Here is a 25,652-nt window from a genome sequence, read left to right as displayed (position 1 = left end):
TTTGAAACCACGTGTTCAATCATAATTCATCAGTTAACCCTTAACTAGCCCGTTCAACTGATATCAATAGTGTTTAAATCGGTTGTGTAGTTTCTAAGATAATGAAGTTTCGTGATTTTCACATTTCGATACATTACAGACGAAGTTACAGTCCGATTACTGCAAAATTCAATAGGGTGTTATGAGGTAGGTAGACCTTTTATTTGATACTAATTCTGTGGAAATCGGGTCAACCATCTCTGAGAAATATGAGTGAGTCCAAGTAAGTTGTCTTGGAATATGTTTCTTTTCATAGCTGGATTTCACATTTTTAAACATAACAGGCAAAGTAATAATCCGTTTGTAAAAATATGACAATAATTTTATAAAAATCGGGCCAGCCATCTCTGAGAAACATGAGTGAGATTAAATAGTCTCCAGAACACGTTTCTTTCCATAACTTCTGAACCACATGTTCAATCTTCATAAAATTCAAAAGTTAAGGGTTTTTAAGGTAGCCCGTTCATTTGAAACTTATTTAAATCAAATCAGATGTGTGGTTTCTGAGATATTGATGTTTCGTGATTTTTACACTTTGATACATAACCTCTAAACTAGAAATCAGATTACAATAAAATTCAATAGGGTCTTATAGGGCAACTAGACCTTTCATTTGCAATTAATTTTATTGAAATCTGTTCGGTCAGACCATCTCTGAGAATAGTGAGTGCGAAAAAAAGGTGCACATACACACGTACACACCCACACACAAACAGATAGACCTATACATGCTTATATGCAGAAAATGCTCGATTCGTCTAACTGAGTCGAGTAGTATATGACATTCGGCCATTTGGATCACTTTTCTACCTTTTTATTAGCCAGTGATCGTTAGGAGGAAGTCAATATGTTTACTTTCATTATGTGATTTCACATTTTCATGAACAACGGACAAAGTTACAATCCGATTGCAATGAAACTCAATAGCAACCTAAGGGGCAACTAGACCTTTCATTTGACACTAATTTTGTGAAAATCGGTTCAGCCATCTCTGAGAAAAATGAGTGAGTTTAAACAACCTCAGGATAACTTTTCTTTACATAACTTTTGAACCATATGTTCAATCATTACGAAATTCAAAAGTTAAGGGTTCTGGAGACAGCTCGATCATTTGAAACCAATTTTCTTAAATTTGTTGTGTGGTTTCTGAGATATTGATGTTTCGTGGTTTTTACATTTTGATACATAACCTCTAAACTAAAAATCCGATTACAATGAAATTCAATAGCAACCTATGGCGCAACTAGACCTTTCATTTGCAATTAATTTTATGAAAATCGGTCCAGCCATCTCTGAGAAAAGTGAGTGAGAAAAAAAAATTGCACATACATACACACACACACATACACACATACATACATACATACAGAAAATGCTCAGTTTGTCGAAAGGGGTCGAGTGGTTGACATTCGGCCATTGGGACCACTTTTATACCTTTGGTTTTTCCAGTGATTGCTATACCTAGAAGGCAAAAACCTTGGTTCTGGCTTTCTGCTATCAAGTTTCGTTTTTTTCATAAAACGATTCCCCACCCTAATAGTCTCACAAAACATCCATCACCCTGCGTGAACAAATCAACCCAGGTGGTACAATTGATTTGAAAAATATTACCAAGGGGTACGCGGACCAAAAAAGGTTGAGAACCGCTGTCCTAAATGATAAAAGGGCTTCATGGAGCCCTCCAAAGAACAGAACTCCGTCGTGACAGCCAACAATGCTGTTTAAAATTGTGAAACAACGAGCCTTCCATTGCCTAGAGGTCGTCAACATTCCCCGAGAACAGTTTTTGACGTTTTTGGATCGCCCTACACTCCGTGGTTAACCACCCAGGTTAATTCTGAAAACTTTGAATGGATCGTGGACATTTTACAAAAGCTGTCCCCAAAGCTAACAAGCTAACTGAACCGACAAACAGAATACGGTGGCCAAATCCCGTGCTAGAAAGGTACATCTTTTGGTGCAGCCGAAATGCATCGGACGATGAGCCGTACATTGAAGCAGACTCCGGCCTGAAGTTTTTTGTCGAAAAGTCTCTCCTGGATGGTTCAGAATAGTTCCGAGAGAAGAAAGTCAACTTATTTGTCAAAACTTAATGCGGCGATTTGTGTAAGCGGCAAATTTAGCAAACCGCACATAACGTTCGGCACCATCAACGGCCCAAATACTTGAAGAAAAATGTCTCCAGAAGCGCCTCCTGCCCTTCCTCCTGTGATGGAGTCTCTGGGTGATTATGAAGGGCAAGGTTCGAAAAACAGAGAAGGTCTTCGAAATCGACCAGGATTTGAAGAAAGACTGGATAAAAATGTGTAAAAAAGATAGCTCAACTGTTGATTATACGTTATAAAATCATTTTTAGAGCTGACATTTGCAGCTACGACGGTTTTGACGTAGGACTACTTCTTTGTTTTCTATACTAGATTACACTTTGTGAAATTGAAAATGAAACTGGCAAATGTTGCGTCAGATTTCAAACGATTATAACAAGCGAACGACCTAATGCATCTTTGTCATTTATATGTCGGTGGATAGATAAAATGTGTGACAATTGTTTGATATAATGTTCATCATTGTTGCTTTACTGCTTAATGGTGGAGAAAGGTGAAAAGTTGCAAGGTCAAGCTTTTCCATGCATTTCCCTCGTTATTGGATTGCTTTCCGAGCATAGATAACAATAACATGGACGAAATAAATTCCACTGCCTACATATTTTGACTCAACAAAGTGTTTTGATTTGTTTGTCTTTCTCTAAGCTGCGTGGCCACGCCCTAATCTACTCTGAACTCGATACAAAAGACTGCGTGTAGAAAATTCAGCTGCAGTTTAGTTTGTTACACAATAGCGAGTACAGTACAGCTGTTAAAGGTACGCGACATTGAGAAACGAGAGCTGCATACGAGTCAACTTCCAGGCACTGCGGAGCAAGTTACCTTTGGCACAGCTACTGGAGGGCACAGCGGAGAGCAAATTTTATTATGCGCGGCCAAGAAAAATATTCAAAGCTAACGTTGGTGCGATCATTAGCGTTCTGTAGCACACGTGAAGATTATGGAATCGGGTCGGTATTATTTTGCATATGGCAGCAACAGGCACCATCGTACACTGCATGATATTTTGAGGGGAACAGCGGAGAGTAAATTTCATACGCGGCCAACAAAATATTCAATGCTACCGGTGGTGGTGCGATCATTAGCATTCTGTAGCACACATTTCGAGCTGAAGATTATGGAATCGGTTCTTTTCAGAACTATAAATACTTGAAGATAAGAGTTATGAGAATTTTTCATGTATTCATGCATCGTTAGTTTTACAATAACGACCATCAAAAATAAACAGTAGTGTTGCCTATGAACAGTTTAGCGCAGCATATAATATATACATTTAGTCCTACGTCACCATTTCATACAACCCCTAGGGCTGTATACCTTGTAGTATTTTAGCTTTTTAGTTATTCGGAGATATCGAATTTTATTTTCCTAATATAGTGAAAAAACTGAGACCATGATTCAATGATTAATCTTAGAAAGTAATTTTTTGGCAAAAAATATTTTTTTTAATAACACCTGATCTCGACAATTTTACATTTTCATGACAGTTTGCAACAAAAACAATGTTTAGATTTATACATTTATATATCCGCACGAAAAAAAAACGCGTTGGCTGCGAAGTAAGATGTTGTATAACCGGGGCTTTGCTTGTTTAGGTCGAATATAGGTAATAAAAACCGCTGAAACAGTGCTATACTTATACTATTAAGAAGGCTGTTGAGTCTACTAACCTTGATTTCAATAGCCAATATCGAGACCCGGTTGATTAATGAAATAAATTTGTACCCTATACCAACTCTATATGAATAAGTACCTATTTACTTAACATAATTTTAGTTAAAGCTCGATTCTCCGTTGAAAGCGATCTTTTGCAAACACAATTGAATTAGCTATATTTCAACAAAACAATTGCAGATTCGCCATCTTAACCCCGTTCCCGGCGGGTGATGCCATATGGAATACCTGACATTCAAACTTTGATTTGAGTTTAACACATATACTTGAAAAATTGCACGATGATACTATTCAGTATTGTTGGAGTACAGATTGATCCATTGATTGATACAGATATGCAATACAGTTTGTGTCAATTGTACATATAGTTAATTAGTAATAAGAGTTAAAGATCATTTTTTGAGGTAAAAACGACTTTCTCTCCGCCGGGAATGTGTTAATGAACAACGATTTAAGCCTAATCGTTGTATTACTTCGCCGTCGAAATTGATGACAGCTTACATCTAGTTTATGGAAAGGTGCTTAGCCATGTATTGTGCATGAACGAAAGCAATAAAACTACCCACAACGCAACGTGCAACATCTTCCATATCTTGAATAATAATAACAATTAAATAACTTCATTCCATTTAGCGTGTGGAAGCGCTATGTCATAAAGTTACACCCCTCAACAAGAGAGAGAGAGAGAGAGAGAAAGACAAAAAATCACTGCCCCTACTCCGAGCCCCCAAAAAAGCTCTTCGCAAAGTCAAACAACCTTTGAACTATTATGGCGCTCAACAAATCCGAATTGAGCAAGCACGCATAAGTATAAATTTATGGCCCTACGCCATTCTTTTAACGAGCCTAGAGCATGATGTGACTGGGTGCCACCAAATGCGGGAAAACCACGTGGCACGGGAAAAGCCGTCCGCCTCCCAACACAACGATGCCAAGACGAGAACGGGAGAAAGTGTGATAATAAAAAGAATTATTCCTCACCTTCGACTTCCAACTGTCCAGCAGACCTTGGTGATTATCCGCTGAGCTTATTTTCACTCGCTGGTCGTCTTCTGTCATACCGGGCAGGAGAACAGTCATGTTGCGGGGTCCTTTGAAGCCTAGAATATTTGTGTCCTAAAATAGGAATGCCTATTACGATCACAGAACCAGAGCTGGAATGATAAATCTGTAACCCACGTAAATAACTACCGCAAGGTCCAGGCGCGGGTTGGCGAGGTTCTCCTTCTTGCCGTTGTCGTACACGAAGAATGTGGTACCGAACACGTTGGACCGAAGCTTCCCCACAAAGCCATCCGCTTGACGCGACAAGTCGGTCGGATCACAACTGATGATGTAATTTGAGGTTTTGCTCTTTTTACGTTTTCGTCCTGCACAGAAAATGAGCCAATTGATAAAATAAAGAGAGAAAAATGAACACCATTTACAAACCCGCTAAGCAGAATAACTTTTTCCCATAGTCCCGCTCCAGATGCAGATAGTAAATCGGAAACAGGCCCCGATCCATGCCCTTCCGGTCCCGCGTGATTCGACATTTGTACAATACTCCCTGAGGTGCGGGCTGCGTGACCCACTGTTCCACCGGTCCGTTTACGTCCCCCTCGGTGTCGTTATGACCGCTAGCCTGTGGTGAGGAATGTTCTATACTTTTCAGATTACCGCAACTGCCGTCGTGGTGGCTGTTATTGTTCAAGGCGGGGGAAATCGGTGCCGAGTGGGCCAAGTGGTCCGAGCTGTGGCGGTCGAAACTGTTCGAACTCGGAAGTATGTCCACCGGTGTGCTCTCTTCGTCTTCACTGTCCTGGGATGATGGTGTAAGCTTTTCCAGTGCTGCTGAAAACAGAAAAGTGAAACCGATTTGATGGGGGCGGATGGCTATTAAAGAGAACACCGTTACACAAGCAATATTTGGCACTGCTGCTACTTACCATCGCTGTACGGTGAAGTCGGTGTCGTTGTGATGGACGTACTTCCGGTCGTTGTGGCACTGGTGGTGGTGATGTTATTACTGGTCAACGCCACCGGTGAACTGATAATTTGGTCCGGATTGCTCGGTGACATCATGAATTGCATCGGTCCATCGTAGGCGTGCACTTCGCGGCCGTTTCGATTCACGGCGGACATAGGCCGAATCAGCTGCAGATCACTAGCTTGTACCATCCCAGGCGTTGCTCGTTTCTGTCTGATGTAAGCCTCCATCAATTGTCGCTGGTAATCGGAAATAGAAGATGACATGTTTACAGACTTAATAGGGATTTTATTCTTCTTCTTTCAAGACAATATTTGTTCGCGCTATTAGCACTTCCAGCAGTGCCTGATGGTCGTCATGCTAGCGGTTGTTTGTTGTTCGGTACATTTCTCATCTGCTAATTAAGACCAATAAGAGCGCAGACGTCAATATGAAATTTAAGTAATCTCTGGGTAGTCACAGTTTGCCCGGTGCGATTTTAGCCACTATCAGTTCATGAACCTCAACAGTTTACAAATCCAGCGCAAGTGGAAACGGTTAGCACTTCATCGTTGGTCAATTTGCTCGTCACGAGCACCATACAGTTTGCATTCTAATAGGTTATTGGGGTTGATGCAAAATCGAGATTGTATAAGTGCTTGCTATAATGTGGGTTACCGAATATCGTGTGAGAATGGAGTGATTATCACCGCATGTGAACAACGGATCGGTATTATCTCGCTATCAATAAAACGAGAACAAACACTTCGCGTCTCACGCAATCGAATACGGCTTTGCTCCTATCCATCTCAACCAACGGGGCAGAAAAAAATCGATACCGAGTATATGACCGTCGCAAGGACACCGGTAACATGCGAGTATGCCACACCAAAATAAAGTGGCATCGGCCTGAAACGGCCGCGATGTCCGAGGATAATAGAAAGCTAAGTACAACCTTGTTTTTACACCACCCATGATGCGATTATTTTGGTTACTGTGGATAATATGTATCAATTTTGTCTCAACTCAGGTGGCACTCTTCTGCATATCATGCTGTGGCATTTAGGACGGAGCACCGTAATCCAATTCCCAAGAAGGTCAAGGATTCAGAGGGACCGTAACAACGAACAGCACCAGTGGAGCAACCAACCTTGAACACATTCAGAAGACAAAACCCTAATAGTGAAATATGGTTTATGTAGGGGAAATGGACAGCTGTCTACCCGTGCATACAGTATAGTTTCCAAAAAGGTGACACTTTTTTATGCTAACGGCGTAAATTCGTTATTCATTATAACATGACTTGAATTTTTCTTGTATTTTCGGGAATAACAATAGTGAAAAGTGGCAGATAACAGCAGTCCGAGCAGTATTGAGGAAACAAAAAAAGCTACGAAAAAAGTGGGGTGTTATAGCTATTTCTTTTTAAAGGCACTCCACACGATTGAGCAAATCCGACACGACCGTCTTTAATTTGGCAAAACATTCACGTGCTCATTCTCTCTTATCAACCATGTCGTTCCGGTCTTGCTAGGTCACCACTTTAAATCGCTCCTTGTTTAAAAAAATGGCTTTTGATGGGTTTCAAATCGACTAGCAGCACCGAATCTGGTTCCAGTGGAACTTTGTTTTTTTCAGTCACGGTTTATTCTATATATAAACCTTCAGGGTCAATTGTGAGTTTTCTCAGAAACTCACTAGCTGATCTAGAGAATATTATATAATTTTCTGGGTCATAGAACTCAAATTTCGGGGCACAAAAACCGTTCATTACTGTAATGCAATCTTCAATCTCAACATCAATGTTTCAGAACATGCTATGAAATGGTTCCTGAGTTGTCACGTAAAACGACATGTGAAACGAATATGTGGAATTTAAGTTTGAAGCAATAAATGTGTTAGTAAAAATAAGCTGAGCAGCCTGAACCAAATACTACTGGATGACATCAGCACAAAAACTACGCGCGGGGAATCTCACGGCTACCGGCTATCAAGAGATAAACCCGAAGCTCACTCCTAGCGAAATCTTTTGTACTAATAACCTTAAATTAAATCCACGTAGAGGCAGAACAAAACTTTGTTACACCATTCCATCACACCGTCAGTTTGTTAGTTATTGCTGAGAACTTATACGTTAGTATATTTTAACCAAATATCAAAAATTTCCATAACACAACTTAATTCATAAACAAAGTGAATTTCTTATCCCAGCGCTTATTTCTCAAAATCAACATACGCCGGAGTTCATTATGGGTATTCATTAGAGTGGCCATTTTTGTAACATCATGCGATGTCGATGAGCGCCAGGCGAAAAAGTTTCCTTTTTACTCCAAAAATAAGCCATAAAAATTTGAAGTTGATCAGAATTCATTTAATGGACCCACAAAACGCTTATATTTTAAAAAATAGATTCTCATAAGAATTGATGTTTTGTTTATCTCTTTATGAAGTTTTTCGTCTTAGTTTCTTGAAATATTTGTATATTTTGTGTCGAAATACTCTTTAATCATAAACCATACCATTGGGGACATCACATGTTACGTAACGCTGAATTTAAGCAATTTTGAATACCTTCCATCCCTGAATAACACAATTTTGCATGGGAGCCTCGCACAATGGAACTCTTTATTGAATATTCCCTTCTTCTGAGTACGTTACGTAATAAATTAAATGAATGACCTCTTGTATTCGTTAGAAGATTTGAAGCTGCCATTCAGTAATTATATCACTAGTGAACCGTCACAATCGGATTGGTGAAAGAAAATTATTAAAGTTATTAAGAGCTTTTTGTATGGATTTAATGTTAGTTTTAGTAATATTATTATTGTTATTATTATTTTTTTTTTCTATGAAACAGTTCAGCACTAGTTATCTAAATTCACTAGGACGGTGATTTTTTTAAATATAGTCGGTAGATCTCATGTTGATCGAATTACAATTTTTATGAGTTATGATGGAACAGCAAAGTTCTTAGGCGCGCTTAAAATTGATTCAAGATCCGGCAAAAATATCGCCTAAGAAGTTTATAATACGCTAGTGGATTGGAATATTTCGGAAAAGTTTGGAGAACTAACCAATCTAACTTGTCCTCTTCATATCTATGAACTATTATGCAAAATATATTACATGGCAAAAGCATCGGACCTTAAACGCATTTCTTCAACCATTTTACAAGAGCATCAAAGGAAATCACACACAGCTTCAATGATCCAAAAGTACGCTCAAAATGGTTCGATGAAGATTGCAATCAAATCAAGAAATTTTATGCAATCAAGTTCGTGGCGATTATGAAGTGCTCTTGGAGTTAGCATTCACATTTCTTGGTTGTACAGCGATCCTTTTTCACTTATCACACGCAAGATTCATGGTAAAAAAAAACATTTATTGCCTGAGGAAATATTTGCTCTGATCATTAACCATAAATTGCATTCGAGAAATGTCCCTTTTTATAGTCAAACTTCTCATTCAGGTGTTTTTCGGGTGTACGAATGCTCCAAATCCAATGTATGATTCAAGTAAAGAATTATCTACGTGATTCTTTCGCATATATCGAAATTGAAAGTCGTTTCAGACGGTCTAACTGAAAAGATGAAGAATCGCTTGTGATATTTAAGCGCAGAATAAGTTGGATTGGCTTGATATCCCGCTTGAAATTAAAACAAAAAATGATCAGGCGATTAAAAGCGAATGGTCCTTAAGGTGAAACGGCATTGAAGCCACAAACAGCCAATTTCGAGCCACCACTTCGAATTTTCAGAAGCACAAGACCCGGAAAAAGATAACGCTTCCTTGTGAAAACGCTTCATCGCAGCAAACATAAAACAGCGTTTTCACAGATGACGCATAACCTGTTACCGAATCTTGTGCCTTTGAAAATTCAAAGTGGTGGCTCGAAGTCGGCCATTTTTGGTTTCAATACCGTTTGGCCTTGAATAGCTGCTGTCAAATGTCGCAAGCATTAAATTCCTGAACAGTTACTAGCATGTTTGTCATTCTCCTCAGTATTTGAAAGGAGAGGAGAAAAAATTCACCGCGCACTTCCCTTCCAGTATGTGCCTGCGTGTAGCAAATGCTTTCACCACACTGCTTCTTTCTCCACTCCAAAGTGTCTCAACCAGCTTGAGAGACAAACACACTTCCAGCTCACCCCACATCTGATAGAAACGAGAGGGGTGAATCACTTTACAGAGAAAACGCAGAAGTACACAACAGTGTCCACTGGCGAGTAGTCCGGAAAGTGAAAAAAAAACCTACCTGGCAAAATTGTAGTCCTCGTGAAGCTACACTGCGAAAACGAATTCCACCAGAGTAAATTCGACCAGAACGAGCGGCACGAGCAACGCAGTCTATTTTTTTTTCTCCCATTCTCTTTTCCTCTTCTGCCATGCTCAAGAAACCAACTGTGAAACACACCGCAGATAGCTCTGCGGTGTAATTATTGTGCGTGATGTCCACACGTGTGAGAAAGTACACCATAGTTCATTGTCTCGCAAGAGAGAGATTCCAAATTTCACCGCAGTGATTTCAGAAAGCTCAGCAGATAAAATTCGTTTGTCGCTCTCTTCTAGCATGAGCGTTTATTTGCTCTTTAGTGTGAGAGCAGTTGTTTTCGCAGTGCAAGATGTTCTCCTGCACTTTAGAGGTTTTCTGAGGAGAAAAAACAAGCATGGTTACTAGTTTATAATTTATCCCATCTTTTATACAAAAGCAATGCTTTCTTTTCGAGTTTTGAACTTAATATTGATTTTTTCGACCGTGACCTAGCCGAATAGGAAAATAATGAGGAATAGCAAACTTCTGTCAAAAATTATTCGCTATAAACGACACCACAGAATATGGTGTTTGATTCATGAAAAACTCTAACCGTGTTGGAAACACATTATGAAGACGAACTTTAGTTTATATTGCATGTTGTTGATTCATACCGTAAAAATATCCACCTCATTCAAAATCCGAACTTTTTAACAAGCACCAAAAGCTTTACATTATTTTATACTTAAATAAGGATAATAATATACCGGTTTTATAAAAATATAAATGTATTTGAATACGTTTATCGAGAGATGTATGTTGAAACAAGAAAAAACTCCGTACAACTTTCATGTAAATCGATTTCTAAAATATAAGCGCTTTGTGGGACAATTAAATAAACTCCGATCAATTTCAAATTTTCGTGGCTTATTGTACAGGTCAAAAGGAAACTTTTTCAGCCCGGCACTCATTAAGATCGATAGTTTCAAAAACGGCCATATAAAATATGGCCACTCTAGTATTCATGTCGAGCTCGTAAACAAATACCCAGCCGTAAAAATACTAACCTCCATTGACGAGTAATGGATGATACACAGTTTACGGGGGGGGGGGGGTTAATACGGGTATATGGGTATACGAGCTCGATGTGAAGACCCCTATTAGTCTTTTTTTAGTCATGCAACTGTGTATCGTTATCGTTCTCGATTCATTAGGGTTGCCAGGATTAAAAATAGGGAGACGCAAGCTTTTCAATAACTGTAGAAGTAAAATTGAGTCTGATATTTAAAAAATCATGATGTTTGTACATACAATTCATTTCTTTTTTACAGGGAAACCTAGCGATTACAATAATATTCAATTCAATTCAGAAGGAAAATTGATGGTCGGCTGGTCAGTATGTCATACCTCAGCAACCGGATGTTTGCCTCAGGTGCTTTGAGGGAGGACATAACTCCTGGACCTGCAAAGGACTCGATAGGAGCCACTTATGCTGGCGTTGTAAAGTTCAGGTCATTAAGTGAAGGATTGCGAGCAAGCATGGAAAAGTTCACTCACTAGCAATATTTCATGCAAATGTGTTCTTTGATTCATCAGTTATCGTTCAGCTATTTCCACTCGCGTACAAGTTTTCCATAGAAACGCTGCTGATTGTTTTTTGCTTTTAAGAGTTCCGAATACCAGAGAAGGAGACTGAATGATTCAAACACGATAGTATTTGTTGTATCCAAGTTCACTCGCATTCAAAATTATCGCGAGAATCTTTGAGATATTATCGCCAGTGATACAAAATTATGAATCCAAATGAACGTTAGATTGCGTTCAATTGTTTGCATACCGGAGCAAGCAGGTATCATCAATGCTAACGGAAATTGTAGCATGGTGCGTTAGCATGTGATACTTGAAATCACCAAGAATCATCGTGGTATATCACGGTGAAAGCACGACGTGGAGTAGCCGAATTCCGCCTACAAGCAACCAACATTTGGAAGAATCATTGCGATCGCTTGAGTGCAATCGTTTACGATTCTTTCGTGAAACACTCGCTATATGTTGCTTGCTCCGCCTAAAGCATGCAATACTGAAAAAAAATCATCAAAGAAAGCTACCATATATTTCTTTGCTCTAAGTTGTCTCTTGCAAGCTTGAGAATGTGTAACTTTCAATAGCGATGGTTTACTAGGATTGAAAGCTTATAAATAGCACGTTCAGAAATGATACCTGAATGATTGTTATGCGATACGAATTATTTTTATCCTTGATTGCGAGGAGTCTCCCAAGGTCCTGGTATGTTCTGGAAAACGGAACGCCTAAAACTTTATGAGAGCTCCCAGGTGCTCGACTGGCAAGTCGGCTGCGAAACCTCGGGTATAAGTAGCGAACCTATACATTAGAGAAATGACAAGACACTCACCGTTAAGGCAACTGTCAACATCAAAACGGATAACGGCAATGCAAAATGATACAACTCGCCCGTTTTGATGTTGACAGTTGCCTTAACGGTGAGTGTCTTGTCATTTCTCTAATGTATAGGTTCGCTAGGTATAAGGGTGAATAAACAGTGCAAAGCGGGCCGTGTCGTAGTGTGCATGTGTTTTCGCTTGGAGAACTCTATTCATCAATCCACACGTGGCACAGCAAACATCAAACCCCCCGCAGGAGAAAATATCTTTAATATATCACAACCAGATTACAAAGTTGGTAAAATAACAAAAAATAATACCAAAATATTGTCCCTCCAAGACTATACAGCTAGCTAAATATGTTATTGATGAGTTATGAGTTTGTTATGCTCTCCTGCTCAGGATGCGATAAAGTTCAATCAAAGTAAGCGAGATGGGACGTGCGCAGACAAGTCAAAACAAAAATATAAACTCAAGGTGCTTGCCGGTGACAAACCGAAGGTTACCGCACTGCATATGTAGCATTTTTAGCTCTTGTACCGAGCTGGTGCTTGCATCGAATGTCACATGAAACGACAATACGCTCGTTGAGCCGTCACCGAGCGGCTCGGAGCGGTGCTTTTACAAGGTCTGAACCTGAACCACTGTTATGCGGCCCAGCAGCTGCATAACCCAGCAGCCTCTGAGTCGCTGTCAGACATCGCCTTCCTAGTGGACCCCTACTGCATCCCTCCCGGAAACGGGAACTGGGTTGCGGATAAATCCAGTACGGCGGCCATATAGACGACAAACAGGTTCCCGGTTCAGAAGATTTAAGTTAACCTCAAGAGAAGGGTACGCGGTTGTCAGGGTGAATTTAGTGTTCTACTGCAGTTGTCACGGTTCGCCGCGTTGGTCTACCGAAAAGTTTATCCAGATGATCGACCTGTTACCTATGGAGGTAACTGGCCTAACGTTTGGGCTGTTGAGTGGGGAAGTCTTTCTACAAACCAGCGCGGTTATATCTTGTTGAAAGCTCTGGCAAAGCTCAACCTAGATCTGGTCAACGTTGGGGTCAAATGTACATATAGCAGAAATGGTGCTGAGTCGATCATCAATGTGACATTTTTTATCGAACCGTTACACCATGTTCTACCATGATGAGTAAAATATGGTGTAACGGTTTGGTAAAAAAGTAAGCGCGGGGTTAGGTAACGTTTTTTGCCCAGTAAGGTTGGAGACGAAGTGCCACTATGCAACAAGAAGAAAATTTTTCTTGTTTATTTATATTCCCTTGCTCACTTGGAAGCGTCCCAAGTATTAATATTTAACTCGTGAGGCGCTTTTGAGAAGCACAAATATTGATAGTAAGGTATGTAGCACTGTTATATTTACAACCTCAATGCATCTGATTGATATATTCAACGATTTTTCAGTGACTGTTTATAAACAAACTTCTTCGCAATTAAATCTGTTTCCAATATGGATTCTGCCTTTGACATACCGTTACACCATATCTCCACCATATCATGTTGTAGACAACAACGTAAAGCGGCAAGTGACGGGTAGAGCCAACAGTTCGACAGTCCGCGAGTGAAAGACTTCGCATTTCGGAGCCGAGATTTTGGAAGAGGTAATGAGAAAGAAGACTGCTGAGCAATTAGTTGCCATACTATCGCGGGCGTGTGACGCCACCACGCCAAGGATTTGCCCACCTAGGAATGGTAAGTCCCCGGTTCATTGGTGGACTGACATGATAATGCCTCCAGCATGACGGAGGATGCAGCGTGCTTGAGAAGATTAACAGAGGATAGAGCGCCGCGCGGCATTCGGACCATAAGCCACCACGAGCCAAGTCGTGACCTCCCGCAGTCGAGTCTCACGCAGAGCTTTGAAAAATCCTTTCTAAAAAGACGCTTGAACGTTTTCTCGTTCAGTTACCTACATGCTTTCCTTTTCGTGCGATCCTTCGCTCATTTTCAACTTGTATCTGCAGCATGTTCAATTTCAAAGAACGGCTCAAAGCAGAGCGAATGTGGAACGAGCTGCGGGCAACGTATGCTTCCGCAAAAGGACCGCCGCTTTGTCTTTCATGTCCGTCACAAAATCGTCTGCCGGCATTCACATACCACTTTTCGTTTGCGTTCATGATCGACCGAAAAAACAGTCAATCAGTCTAAAGCATTCTTACGTTTGAGGCGTAGCGAGAGCATTCCGAAATGATGCTTAACATTTGCATTGTTGTCGAAATTACGATTTGTGGTTGGAATAAGTTTTAAATATATATATTTTGAATAAATAAATAGCTCGCAACGTTTGTATCCGTTGTTTTTTCATAGAATGAAAGTGGTACATGCTACATGGCCGTCGTATCCAAATACAATTACGTTTTAATACAAAATTCCAATTCTTTTGATCGGCTCGTTTTGTTGCATGCTCTGCACTGCATTAGTGCAGTTGAATCTATGAAATTCAATAATCAAAATAAGTTATCGGAGTAAATTGATTAACGGCATTTAAAGAAAAATCAACCACTCGTGCTCGCAACAACACAATCAGTTCAGTTGATTGATCATGATCAGTTTTTTCACTTTTTCGTGAGTACACTGGGGTCTTTTTTACGTGGGTTTTTTTATGCGGTTTTTTTATACGCGACTTTTTTTACGCGATTTTTACAATAACGCGGATTATTTTTAACGTGGCTTTTTGACATAACGCGGATTACACTGTGCTACAAATGAAAAAATCACAAGAAGGTTGTATGCAAAGCCACGACCGCAAGGTTGAAGTAGAATACTTTTACAAGAAAGATAACCCGGCTGCTTGCGTGTCAGTCATTTTTTCTAGTAAATAAACGTTGACCGTTCATTGGCAGTATTGTAATTTATTTTTGTCTGATATTTTGAATGAAGTTCATTGAATATTTTTAAATTTTTTGCAAATGAGAAGTTGAGGTGCTGCCGAATTGTAATATTCACATTTAATACGACAGCATTAGACGGGAACGGAACAAAGGCTACGGTTATGCAGAACGCGAATGCCGGCGCGATGCGATTCGCCTTACCGTGGTGAAATGTACAGCTCTTTTTAAGGCGAAGTAGAGCTATACATTTCAACAGATTTCGTCTTGCCGAATCGCATCGCGCCGTTATTTGCGTTCTGCATGACCGTAGCCAAACACTAAGCGACGCAAACACGTAATAATAATCAGAGTATGCATGTAGATGAAGATAATTAACTTTGGATTATAGCGCCAAACGAGAAAATATTAACTCTTCAAATAATCATTTGTGTTCTTCAAATTTCAGTTGTTCAATTTAATATCCGATGAAATGTTTGTTTATTATCTGATGAAGCTCTTATAAAGGCCAAATGATGCATTCCCAATTTACAAGGTCCATAACTCTGCCGACCGTGCTTGGGAAAGCGCGGTATAACGACCAATCAGAGGTCGAATTTTGTGTTTTGACAAGGCTTAAGAGTTTTTCAATAGTACAATAGTTCGAATGATAAAATTGCAATTTCATGCATTTGGTAGGAATCTTAGAAGATTTTCTAATCAATTGCTGCAAAAACGAAGGAAATCCATCGAAAACTAACCGATTTATTAGAATTTGAAATTTTTCTCACTTTTTTCAGTTTTAGATATTCATTTCACATCCCTATGTAGCCGAACTTCCTGAGAGAAGTATTCTAATTCAAAATTAAATCTTCATTAATTCATTTGTTGTCCTTATAAGGACAATTGTTCAATTTATCATAGGATGTAGTGTTTATCTTACATCTATGTGTTACCTCGATAGTAAGAACTAAGGCGCACGGTCAACACAATGAGAAAGGTGTTTTCACATTGAAAACTAGACACGGCTTAACTGGAGGAAGTGTTGGCAAATGCATCTACCGCTAATACCACCGCTATCATACGAAAGCGCGTCGTTTCATGTGGGGAATATCAAGAACCGCGTGCAAGCCTGCTGCTGATGCTTCCCGCTACCACGCTTAAACAGCATTTTAGTGAAGGGAGTGTCGCTGCATCAGCTGACTCTGCTACTATCGATGCTGATATACCCGCTGCAACAGCTACGCTATGCATAGCCATGCCACAGTTGTGGCCGCTATACGCTGGCCCAACTGCTGAGCAGCTGCAACGCTATCCGTAGCCATGCCACAGTTGTGGCCGCCATTGGTACCCGCTGTACCTGCTTCTGCTGGCCCTGCTGCTATCGATGGTGGATCCGCTGAAACTGCTACGCTTATCCGCAGCCATGCCACAGTTGTGGCCGCTATCTGCTATCGATGGTACCCACTGCTCGCTCCCGCTGCTGCTAAGGGAGGACTGCTGTCGTCACTGTTCAGAACTATTATGAGTGGCTTCGACTAAAACAGGCTCTTATATAGGGATGAAAATAGGAATGAATTATTTTACGTACGTGGTGGAATGATATAACTTGAAAAATATGTGTGACTTCATTCCGGCTCAGAGCGATCATTTGATAAGCTCCACCTCTTTTTTCAGTTTCTAAAGTTTTTCCTCAGTTTCGTAGCACGGATGCACAAAAATGATTTCTTGTCGAGCCGGACCGATAGCACTCTTATTGAAGCAACAAAATAACATGTTTTGTGTCGTGTTGTGCAGCTTGGTTGAAGAAAATGTTCCCGTCCCCGTGTCGCATGTAAGCAGATTATTGCGTTCAGAAGACAGTAGATAGTGTATCCAGCGAATAAACACCGATGGTGCTCTCACACACGCAACGGTTTTAACCCGTATCTTATTGCGGTTTGTATCATCAAGCGATTTCGTTTGCTCGCTGTTGCGTGTTGCATCATGTTGCAACTTGGCAGCTTGGAGGCGACGAAATTCTGTTTATGCTGATTGATTGAATCGACTTCATATTAGCTCTGCATAGTCGAACTAACTGCTTTTGTTAATGCGTACTAAAAGAGCAGTTAATTATTCAATGTCGGTTATGCTGATCGCAGCCTTTGCGCTGCCCCTACAGTGGGGGGTTTACTAAATAAAGTGAAAGTAAAAATTAGACAACTACAACAGAATTTGATTGCATCCCGCACAGAATGTCTGCTTGTGTTGATGCCAGAAAATTATTAACCTTCAATTATTTTTTTATTTGCCTTGAAAAATTGCAAAATTGCAATTGCAAGGTATATGATCCTGTCGACCGTGCTTGGGAAGCAAGCATATAACGACCAATCAGAGGTCGAATTTTTCGTTTTGACAAGGCTTGACTATTTTCAATAGTACAATATTGTGAATAATAAAATTACAAATATCTTATTTTGGGAAGAATCTTAGAAGATTTTGCAATCTATTGCTGCAAGAACGAAGGAAATCCATCGAATACTAACCGATTTATTAGCATTTGAAATTGGACATATTTTTCACTTTTTTCGATTTTAGATTTTCATGTCACATCCCTATGTAGCCGAACTTCCTGAGAGAAGTATTCTACTTCAAAAAAAAATGCAAGAACTTCTGAAGTGACCTAGTGTAGGTTATAGGTCTTGTTGAGTGTAACATACTATTTATCGCATATTGGTAAAATTTGAAAAAGTATATAAATCATCTTATTTTATTAATTATGAATCATCTTATTTATATTAAAACTATACATCACATATAGGTAAACTCTTTAAACATATTTATATATTTCAAAGTTTCTATTTTTAGCCCTTCCAAATCAGCCAAAATATAGAAAATTGGTTGGAAAATAACCGAATTAAACATAAAAATGTAAGCTAAGGTAAAAAGCAGGGATTTGACCTTAACTTATAATTTTTGGGGTTTTTTTGAAAAACTTAAAGTAAACGCGCAAGTAACACATGACTTAAACTATAACCCGTTATATACTGATAGTTTAGTTATTTGAATTAAGCATGAAAAAATAACAAATTGTACTAAAACCAATCGATGCGAGAGACTTCTCGCTCTCGATGAATGATAGCATGAAAAGACCGAATATGAGAGCTTTCTGATTTGAGCCGTGAACGAGTACGTACGGAGACAATTAAGAAGATTAAATCTAACGATAGCTTTTAATAACTGATTGAAGAAGACCCGACTTATACTAAGTAAAACCCTATATTGGCTGATTAATTAGATCATTGATCTAATATAACCCACACTAAGTCACATCAAAAGTTCTTGCATTTTTTTATCATTTGTAGCTCCGTGAAATAGTTGTGCGATAGAAGCCAAAAATACTGGTTTTCTAAAGAAAATATAACTTAGCCAAATATCAACCGATTTTCACCAAAATACTTTCATTTGATTCGGAATTGAATATACTTTCAAAATTATATTATATTTGTCGTAAGTTTCTTAAAAAACGGCAAATTTCAAACTAAGTCGATAAACTGCGTGAAAAATTCTAAAAATTTATATTTAAACTCAAATAACTCAACATGTTTTATTGATATTAGTAAAAACCTGTATATATTTTGAAAGATTCATTTATCCCCTTTCTAAAACTGCTTAAATATTAAAAATCGGTTGATAAATGACTGAGTTAAAAAATATTATATGCGCTGAGGTCCAAAAAACCGTATTTTGACCCAAACTTCAAATTTTGAGGATGTTTGTAAAAATTTCTAGTATAAGCGAATGTTATACTCAACAAGACCTACAACCTACACTAGGTCACTTCAGAAGTTCTAAATCGCTGTGGCACAGTGACGATTGTTTTTACGCGAAATAAGTTTAGTATAAGTAAATCCAATAAAGTAAAAATCAATCGTATGGTTCATGACAATAAGATATTCTGTTTTATTAATCTAAATAATGCATATTTTTAATATATTTGCTGTTATCATAAAAAAATAGGCAATTTCCGTTGATTCGGGAAGAAGAAACAAAAATACATTGATAATTTTACAACGATACGAGTCAGGGTCATTGCGATTTACTTCCGTTTAAGAAACGAAAGCTTAAACATGTAGCAAAATTATTATAAAAAAGTTATTGTCATGTTCTTCAATGAATTTTCATTTTAGTTTTTTAAGCAACTTTTTAAAATTACGCGGTTTTTTATACGCGGATTTTTTCAACGCGGTACAACCAACCGCGTAAAAAAAGACCCCTGTGTATTTATATATTTTACAACTGAAATTACAGTTTTCATATTTTTAGTACCAGTACTGGCATCCTTAGAACTTGAAAAGTTAGTTTTTAAAGCCCTTCGAAAATCTTGAACATTAAAACATTTGTTTTTCGTCCTTGTTTCTTTATTTGGGGTAACTTTGATCGGTGTCAATTTTGAATTGTTTTGAAACTTTTTTGAACTAAAAATGTTAGATATTGCTTTGATAACATGTTTAGAGACGCTTTCCGGATTGACATCACGTTCTCCTTGACTGCTCTCATTGCGGAGGATAGTCCTGTCCTTGCACCTAGCCGCGGCTTACTGCGAGTCATTTTTATGCCATATGTAATTTCACCTTTCGATGATGAAAAACGTAAATGTTGCGAATGTGCCAGAAGTATTTTGTAAGTCAGCAATCGTTGTAAAATGTTTGTGTTCAGAAAACGTATGTTGATCATATATGCAAGGCCTTTCCAACAACGGAAGTATCAATGGGCCAGCTCTAGCCTCTTACGTTCTATGCTCTAGCCAAGACAACATCCTGGCGTAGACCAGGATGATGTCTGGTTAGAGCATAAAACTGGACTTTCTCAACATGTATAAATTCATTAATTATAAATGTAATAAATTTGCAAAATTTTTTTCTAGTTGATTGAGAATTTGGAGAACATATCAATAAATACGAAATGTTTAATATTCGACTAGTATAAAGTGCTTTCTTGGCACTTACTGAGAGTAAGAAATATAACGATCTAATTGATTTTAAAATTTGATTATCAAAACAATAAAAAATTTCAAACAATGCAATATTGTTCAGATCTCGAATGACACAAGACTAAGATGTTTTACTCAAATTTAGCAAAAGTAATCACGGGGCAGTTTTATTTCAACTATTCATGAGAAAGGGTAAAACTGATCAATGTTACCCCGCTGATCAAGGATACCCCGTTTTACGGTACAAAATATTGATTAGAAAATGTGATTTCTTTTACACCTTCACGAAAGACTGTGAGGCTAAAAACATACTGGCGCGGCCTGCGCTGCGTAGGCGGTTCGCCTTACCGTGGGTTATGTACAGCCTTAAGTATACCTGTACATTAAACTGCGGTAGGGCGAGCCGCTTTCGCAGCGCAGGATACGCTACAACCACAGTCGAGTCACAAAAAAAATCTAAAGGCCATCCACCTCAGATGCAAAGCACACAATTAGATAATAGCAAATCACATGTGTTAATTGCCGCGCAAGCGACCGAAAGTTATTTCATTCTTAACTTCCCGCCTTCGGTGTCGTCTTCGCTGGCCCGCAACTCAGCGAAGCTGTAGAAATGGTACCAACTACCCTATTCACTTTGTGCCTTGAACGTATACATAATGAAAGATTGAACGAAATAAACGAGCGCAGCCATAGCGAATGACCGCCGCCTAGGAACTAAAAAAATGTTCAATTCCACTTTGACTGCTCTTTCTCCGGGCGATCGCTGTACTATGCCGAGCAGACAAGTTGACTGCGGAAAGCGATCGCATTAATGTTTTAACAGTCAACTTGCGATCCTTTACAAAGCACTGGTCTCACGTTCGACGTTCCAGTATCTCAAACATAGACCAGGGATGGTCGGGCCACCTGTCGAATATCCGATCCATGAGCGACGACAGCCGAGTCGAAGTTGAGGAGAAAGTAAGGGTTTCCAACGTGGAGACACCGGGACCGGATGGAGTCCCTAACCTGGTAATCAGGATGGCAATAAAAGTGACCACCGAGCAGAGGTGCCTGGTTGACTGCCTCTTCCCGGAAAACAGGAAGCGACAGAGATTGGTCTTACTGCCGAAGGCTTGGGAACCATCGGCATATAGGACTCTCTGTCTGCTGCACATTGCGGGCAAGATGCTTGAAAGATTATCCTCAAACGACTTGTTAAGTACACGGAGGGTGTAAACGGTCTGGCAAGTAGCCAGTTCGGTTTCCGGAAGGGTTAGTCAACTCTGGATGCTATTCTTTCTGTCACCAAAACGGCAGAGGCAACCCTCCAGTGTAAGAAAAGGGTCATCCGCTAATGCGCTATCGTCACGCTCGATTGGAATGTCATGTACGACGGAGTGTTGAAGCTGAAGTTTCCTGCGGGCAGGGGCGGACGAAGGATGATTTGAGTTGCAGGCGAAGACAGATTTCACCCCATCATCATTTTTAAGTTTATATTACAAGCATTTTTAATAGGCGCTCATGGAACAACAATATCGCACGTTTAGCCTTGGCTAATAGCGGTCTCGATCAACTAGATTAGTTGAGAGAATTCGTTATCAATATTGCTTTTGGCACATTTTGCATGTGTAGGATAAGTACAACGATACACCGTGCCCCAGTGCTGAATCGAGAAAATTTCCAGCTCGAAAAGATCCTCGACTCGATCGGGAATCGAACCCGATATCACAACCGTGTGGGAGAGCTAGCCGACCCACATCGCTAACCACAGAACCACGGGGACCACGGGGGCGCTCATGGATAGGACGTAAATACGTTTTTGAATTAAATGTTTCTTGTTCGTAAACGTTTGTCTGCGTTCGTCTTTGCCTGTCCAAGTCACGGTCCGAAGTTATCCTAGAAGTTATAGGCAACGAAACACACCCCGCAACTGACCGGATCGAATTTCGAAAATCGGTATTTCCAAGCTCAAGCATGCTGTCACCAAACCGACAGAAAGGCCAAGTCAATTTTCATGTGGAAAGCTCTAGAAGAAACCTTTGTAAAAAAATCTGTTTCATTTGGATGACTTATTCCGAAGGTATCCGGATGGGTCGAAGGGCTATGGAGAAATGAACTTCCACCTGACACAGGTCCTGTCAAGCCATCAGGCAGTATCTACATAGGTTCGGGCACACGGGGTCCCCCAGACCCCCATTTGTCCCGAGTGTGTGGATTATGAAGACATGAAGGTAGTAAGTGGGCCAGAGGCTAGTCCAGAGTTCACAAAATGTGTGAAGACCCGGACTCTAAGCTACAACGTGTGAACAACTGGAGCTACAACGTATGAACGAATCTTCATATACTGTTTACGTATGACTCTCACTGAGCTAATAATAATCAATTTGAAAAAAAAAATTGGTTTGCGAAAAAAATCGCCTGTTCATGATCGCAGTTCACATCGATCACTCTTCATTTATAGATATTAGGTATAATTTAAGTAGTCCCCGTGGTTCTGTGTTTAGCGATGTCGATCGGCTCCCAGACGGTTGTGATATCGGGTTCGATTCCCGATCAGGTCGGGGATCTTTTCGATCTGGAAATTGTCTCGACCCAGCACTGTGGCACGGTGTATCGTTGTACTTATCTTACAACATACAAAATGTGTCAAAAACAATATCGAATCAAATACCTAATAACTACAGGTTTTTTCAAACCCCAGACGCCCTGCACCGATAATGTTGAGCAAATAACCCCAGACCATAAATAAAGCAAGAGACAAATCAAAGCCAGATGAGGTCTACCATTAATAAATAACCTTTCAACGGTTAGTCTGGCAACAATAAAAGCCCGCAGGATAGCCTGTGTGTTCCATGACTGACCGACATCCACCGTCACGAACAACGGTGAACCGGCTGGCTGGTAATACACCACCGAAAATGATTATGATTCTGGAATTCGGTGAACCGACATGCCATACTTTCACTCGGGCAATCGTTTGAAGTGGAATCCACCCACCGAACAACCTTCCCACCCTACCTACACGTGCGACTTAAACGAAACAGAAACAATTGCAAACAAAATGGGAAGAAAACTTCATCCTTTTGGTTTCAACTTTCCGAACAACAAAAAAAAAAAAGAGCAGCACGAGTATCAGGTAGCGTTAGAAATTAGAAGGAATAAATTGAAATGATTTATTCAGCAGGAATAAACATGCTATGGGCGCACAACATACGGAGGACGACGAGAAGAACGGAGCGCCATTAGAGATCGATACTGCTCGCATCGAAAAAGAGCCGGAACACATGAAGGTAGCAGCCATCAATACCCGTTATTGCCATGCGTTGGGAGTGTCGCGTATGTTAGTATCCTTTATCCGCTTTAAGATTGCGTGTTTTCAATTAAAATCAATGTCTGATAGAAGACGCTTGTTTACATCCTGTGTGATTTATTCACACATCACAAATCGGACAGTTCGATGATAGCGTAATTTGCACTGAAATGCGTCACGTATTTTCAAAGGGTCAGTGTACCAATAATTCAAATCTCACCCGACCTGGTATGGGAACGTGTAATCGGATAAACCCGCCCGATAATCTCGGCTGGAGGACGGAATGGGTTGCGTATTAGGTGGAAAAGAAAACGAACGAAATTACGGCCAGCTCAACGCGATTATGTTTATAAGATTAAAGGTGCTTTGCACAAACACACTAGCATCAGTCCGGACCGGTAATGTTCTGCGGCACACATTTATGCTGCTACCCAGGTACGTGTGAAACTCGGCATGACTCGTGCTAACAGCGCAGACAGGCAATTACTTCGTGTACGGTAAACTGGCTAACAGCTAGCGCTGCTTGGACGCGTAAATGGCATTTGGGGGCTCATCGCAAGACCGAAGACCTATGACTGCAGGCGACTAGGTATAGTGCCATGCAAATTCCCTAGGCGGTGGCAGTTTATACTGGATGGAACAGAGATGCTTTGTTAGACACCAGAAGGGCATCCGAGTGATGCCACAATAACCAAGCGCGTAATGCATCTAGCTGGGGATTATACTTTACAGAAAGCGATGAATGTGGTGAAAAATTGCATAATTATCACACAGCATCGCATCTCTCTTGTAACTTGAGAATTTTACCAGAGCAAACTTAATTTGCCCTTTGTAAAAAAATATCACCTTTGGTCGTATTACTACAATTTTCCGTTTTCATTGGTTTATTATGAAACAGCAATACCTAATGGTAACAATTGGTGATTTACCCTAAAACCATAATTCTAAATCAAAAATTGATGGCTTCTTTTCAAAGTTGGATAACTGTGTATGGTTTGCCCTAGCCTTTGGGTGCTACATTCCGATTCAGAACTCGACCTTCTGTTTATTATACACAGACTTCGCAGCCAACTGTTAAGTGTACAAAGGACAATTGCGGGGCTAGCGCTAAGATCCTACTGACACTAACAGTCCCTCCCGAGTCGAGACTCGAACCTACGACGACTGGCTTGATAGGCTAGCATCGTACCTCGAGACCAGTTGGGAGGGCTGTGGTTTGCCCTAAGTTTTATCAATTCATCTTGAAAGTACTATAAGTAACATGTTGGCTTACATATCTAAAAATTGTCTACAAATCCTTTAAGTTCACCGAAAGATATGAAATAACATGTGCTTCAATTTGATTTTAGGCTCGTTTCTATTGGTCAATCGGACTCGTAAAACATTCAACAATTAGGGTTGATCAAAACTTTCGAAAATTGATATTGAAAGCATTAAAAATCAGCACACCAGGATGAAAACAATATATCACGAATAGGAATCTCCCTCGTATCAGTGTTTCTCAACGTTCGTCAATTTTTTAGAAAAAGCTTGGGAATTGTTTGATTTTAATACCGTGATTTTCAGGAAAGTGTCATCATCCTGCATCCACGTTTCGTATACAAGATCAAACTTATTATCCAATATGCTTGAGAAGATATGAGATCACGCAACACGTTCTATATATTATCTCGATTTATTGAAGGAGGTCTTGTTTCTAATGACTACACTAAAATTACTTCCAAAGCGGCGATTTTACATGGATTCCAGAGATCGCGCATTTTCTTTCTATGATTTTCCAGATAAAAGTCGGTTCACGTGAAATGTAGTTTTTCAAACCGAAAAATCAGAGTGTAAGTAGAATTTCCAAGATCCGAATCCGAAATATTCACTGATTTTACCTGATCTTTTTGTTTTTTTTTTTCGTGATTTTGTTCTTGATTCAAAAATGGAGTCAGCATTACTCTCAAATCTTTTGACGTAGAATTACGCCCTACGGCAACACTCTGCGATAGGAACCAGAAATACCGAAAACAACGAGAGCCTCACGAATATTGTCCAACTTCAATTGTTACTCAGTTACTGAGTGGTACTCGGTCAGTCGTTAACGGATTCCTTTCATTTTTGAAGTAATGGATTAAAAATAAGCTACGCATGCGGAAAATTTTAAAT

At 39.7% G+C, this 25,652-nt stretch overlaps 2 protein-coding genes across 3 annotated transcripts in view; both read right to left on the bottom strand.

The window, feature by feature from the left end:
• LOC129721164 (protein canopy homolog 4-like) overlaps nucleotides 1–4,824 on the bottom strand; it is a 124,647-nt gene extending 119,823 nt beyond the window's left edge. Inside the window, exon 1 of the mRNA XM_055673426.1 lies at nucleotides 4,800–4,824. The gene's annotated coding sequence lies outside the window, so the exon portion shown is untranslated. The remainder of the gene's footprint in view (nucleotides 1–4,799) is intronic.
• The window catches only part of LOC129721161 (protein king tubby 1), a 51,911-nt gene that overhangs the window by 12,780 nt on the left and 13,479 nt on the right, over nucleotides 1–25,652 (bottom strand). The window contains exons 2-5 of one of the 2 annotated variants that reach the window (XM_055673411.1): nucleotides 5,747–6,026; nucleotides 5,250–5,651; nucleotides 4,998–5,188; nucleotides 4,800–4,934 (exon numbers count right to left, since the gene is read on the bottom strand). In XM_055673411.1, the coding sequence (XP_055529386.1) occupies nucleotides 4,800–4,934; nucleotides 4,998–5,188; nucleotides 5,250–5,651; nucleotides 5,747–6,026 (1,008 nt within the window). The remainder of the gene's footprint in view (nucleotides 1–4,799; nucleotides 4,935–4,997; nucleotides 5,189–5,249; nucleotides 5,652–5,746; nucleotides 6,027–25,652) is intronic. The other variant, XM_055673412.1, reaches the window with a different exon arrangement.

Source organism: Wyeomyia smithii, chromosome 2, assembly GCF_029784165.1.
Source record: "Wyeomyia smithii strain HCP4-BCI-WySm-NY-G18 chromosome 2, ASM2978416v1, whole genome shotgun sequence".
Taxonomy (NCBI): Eukaryota; Metazoa; Arthropoda; class Insecta; order Diptera; family Culicidae; genus Wyeomyia; species Wyeomyia smithii.
This window is presented reverse-complemented; position numbering and strand designations above follow the sequence as displayed.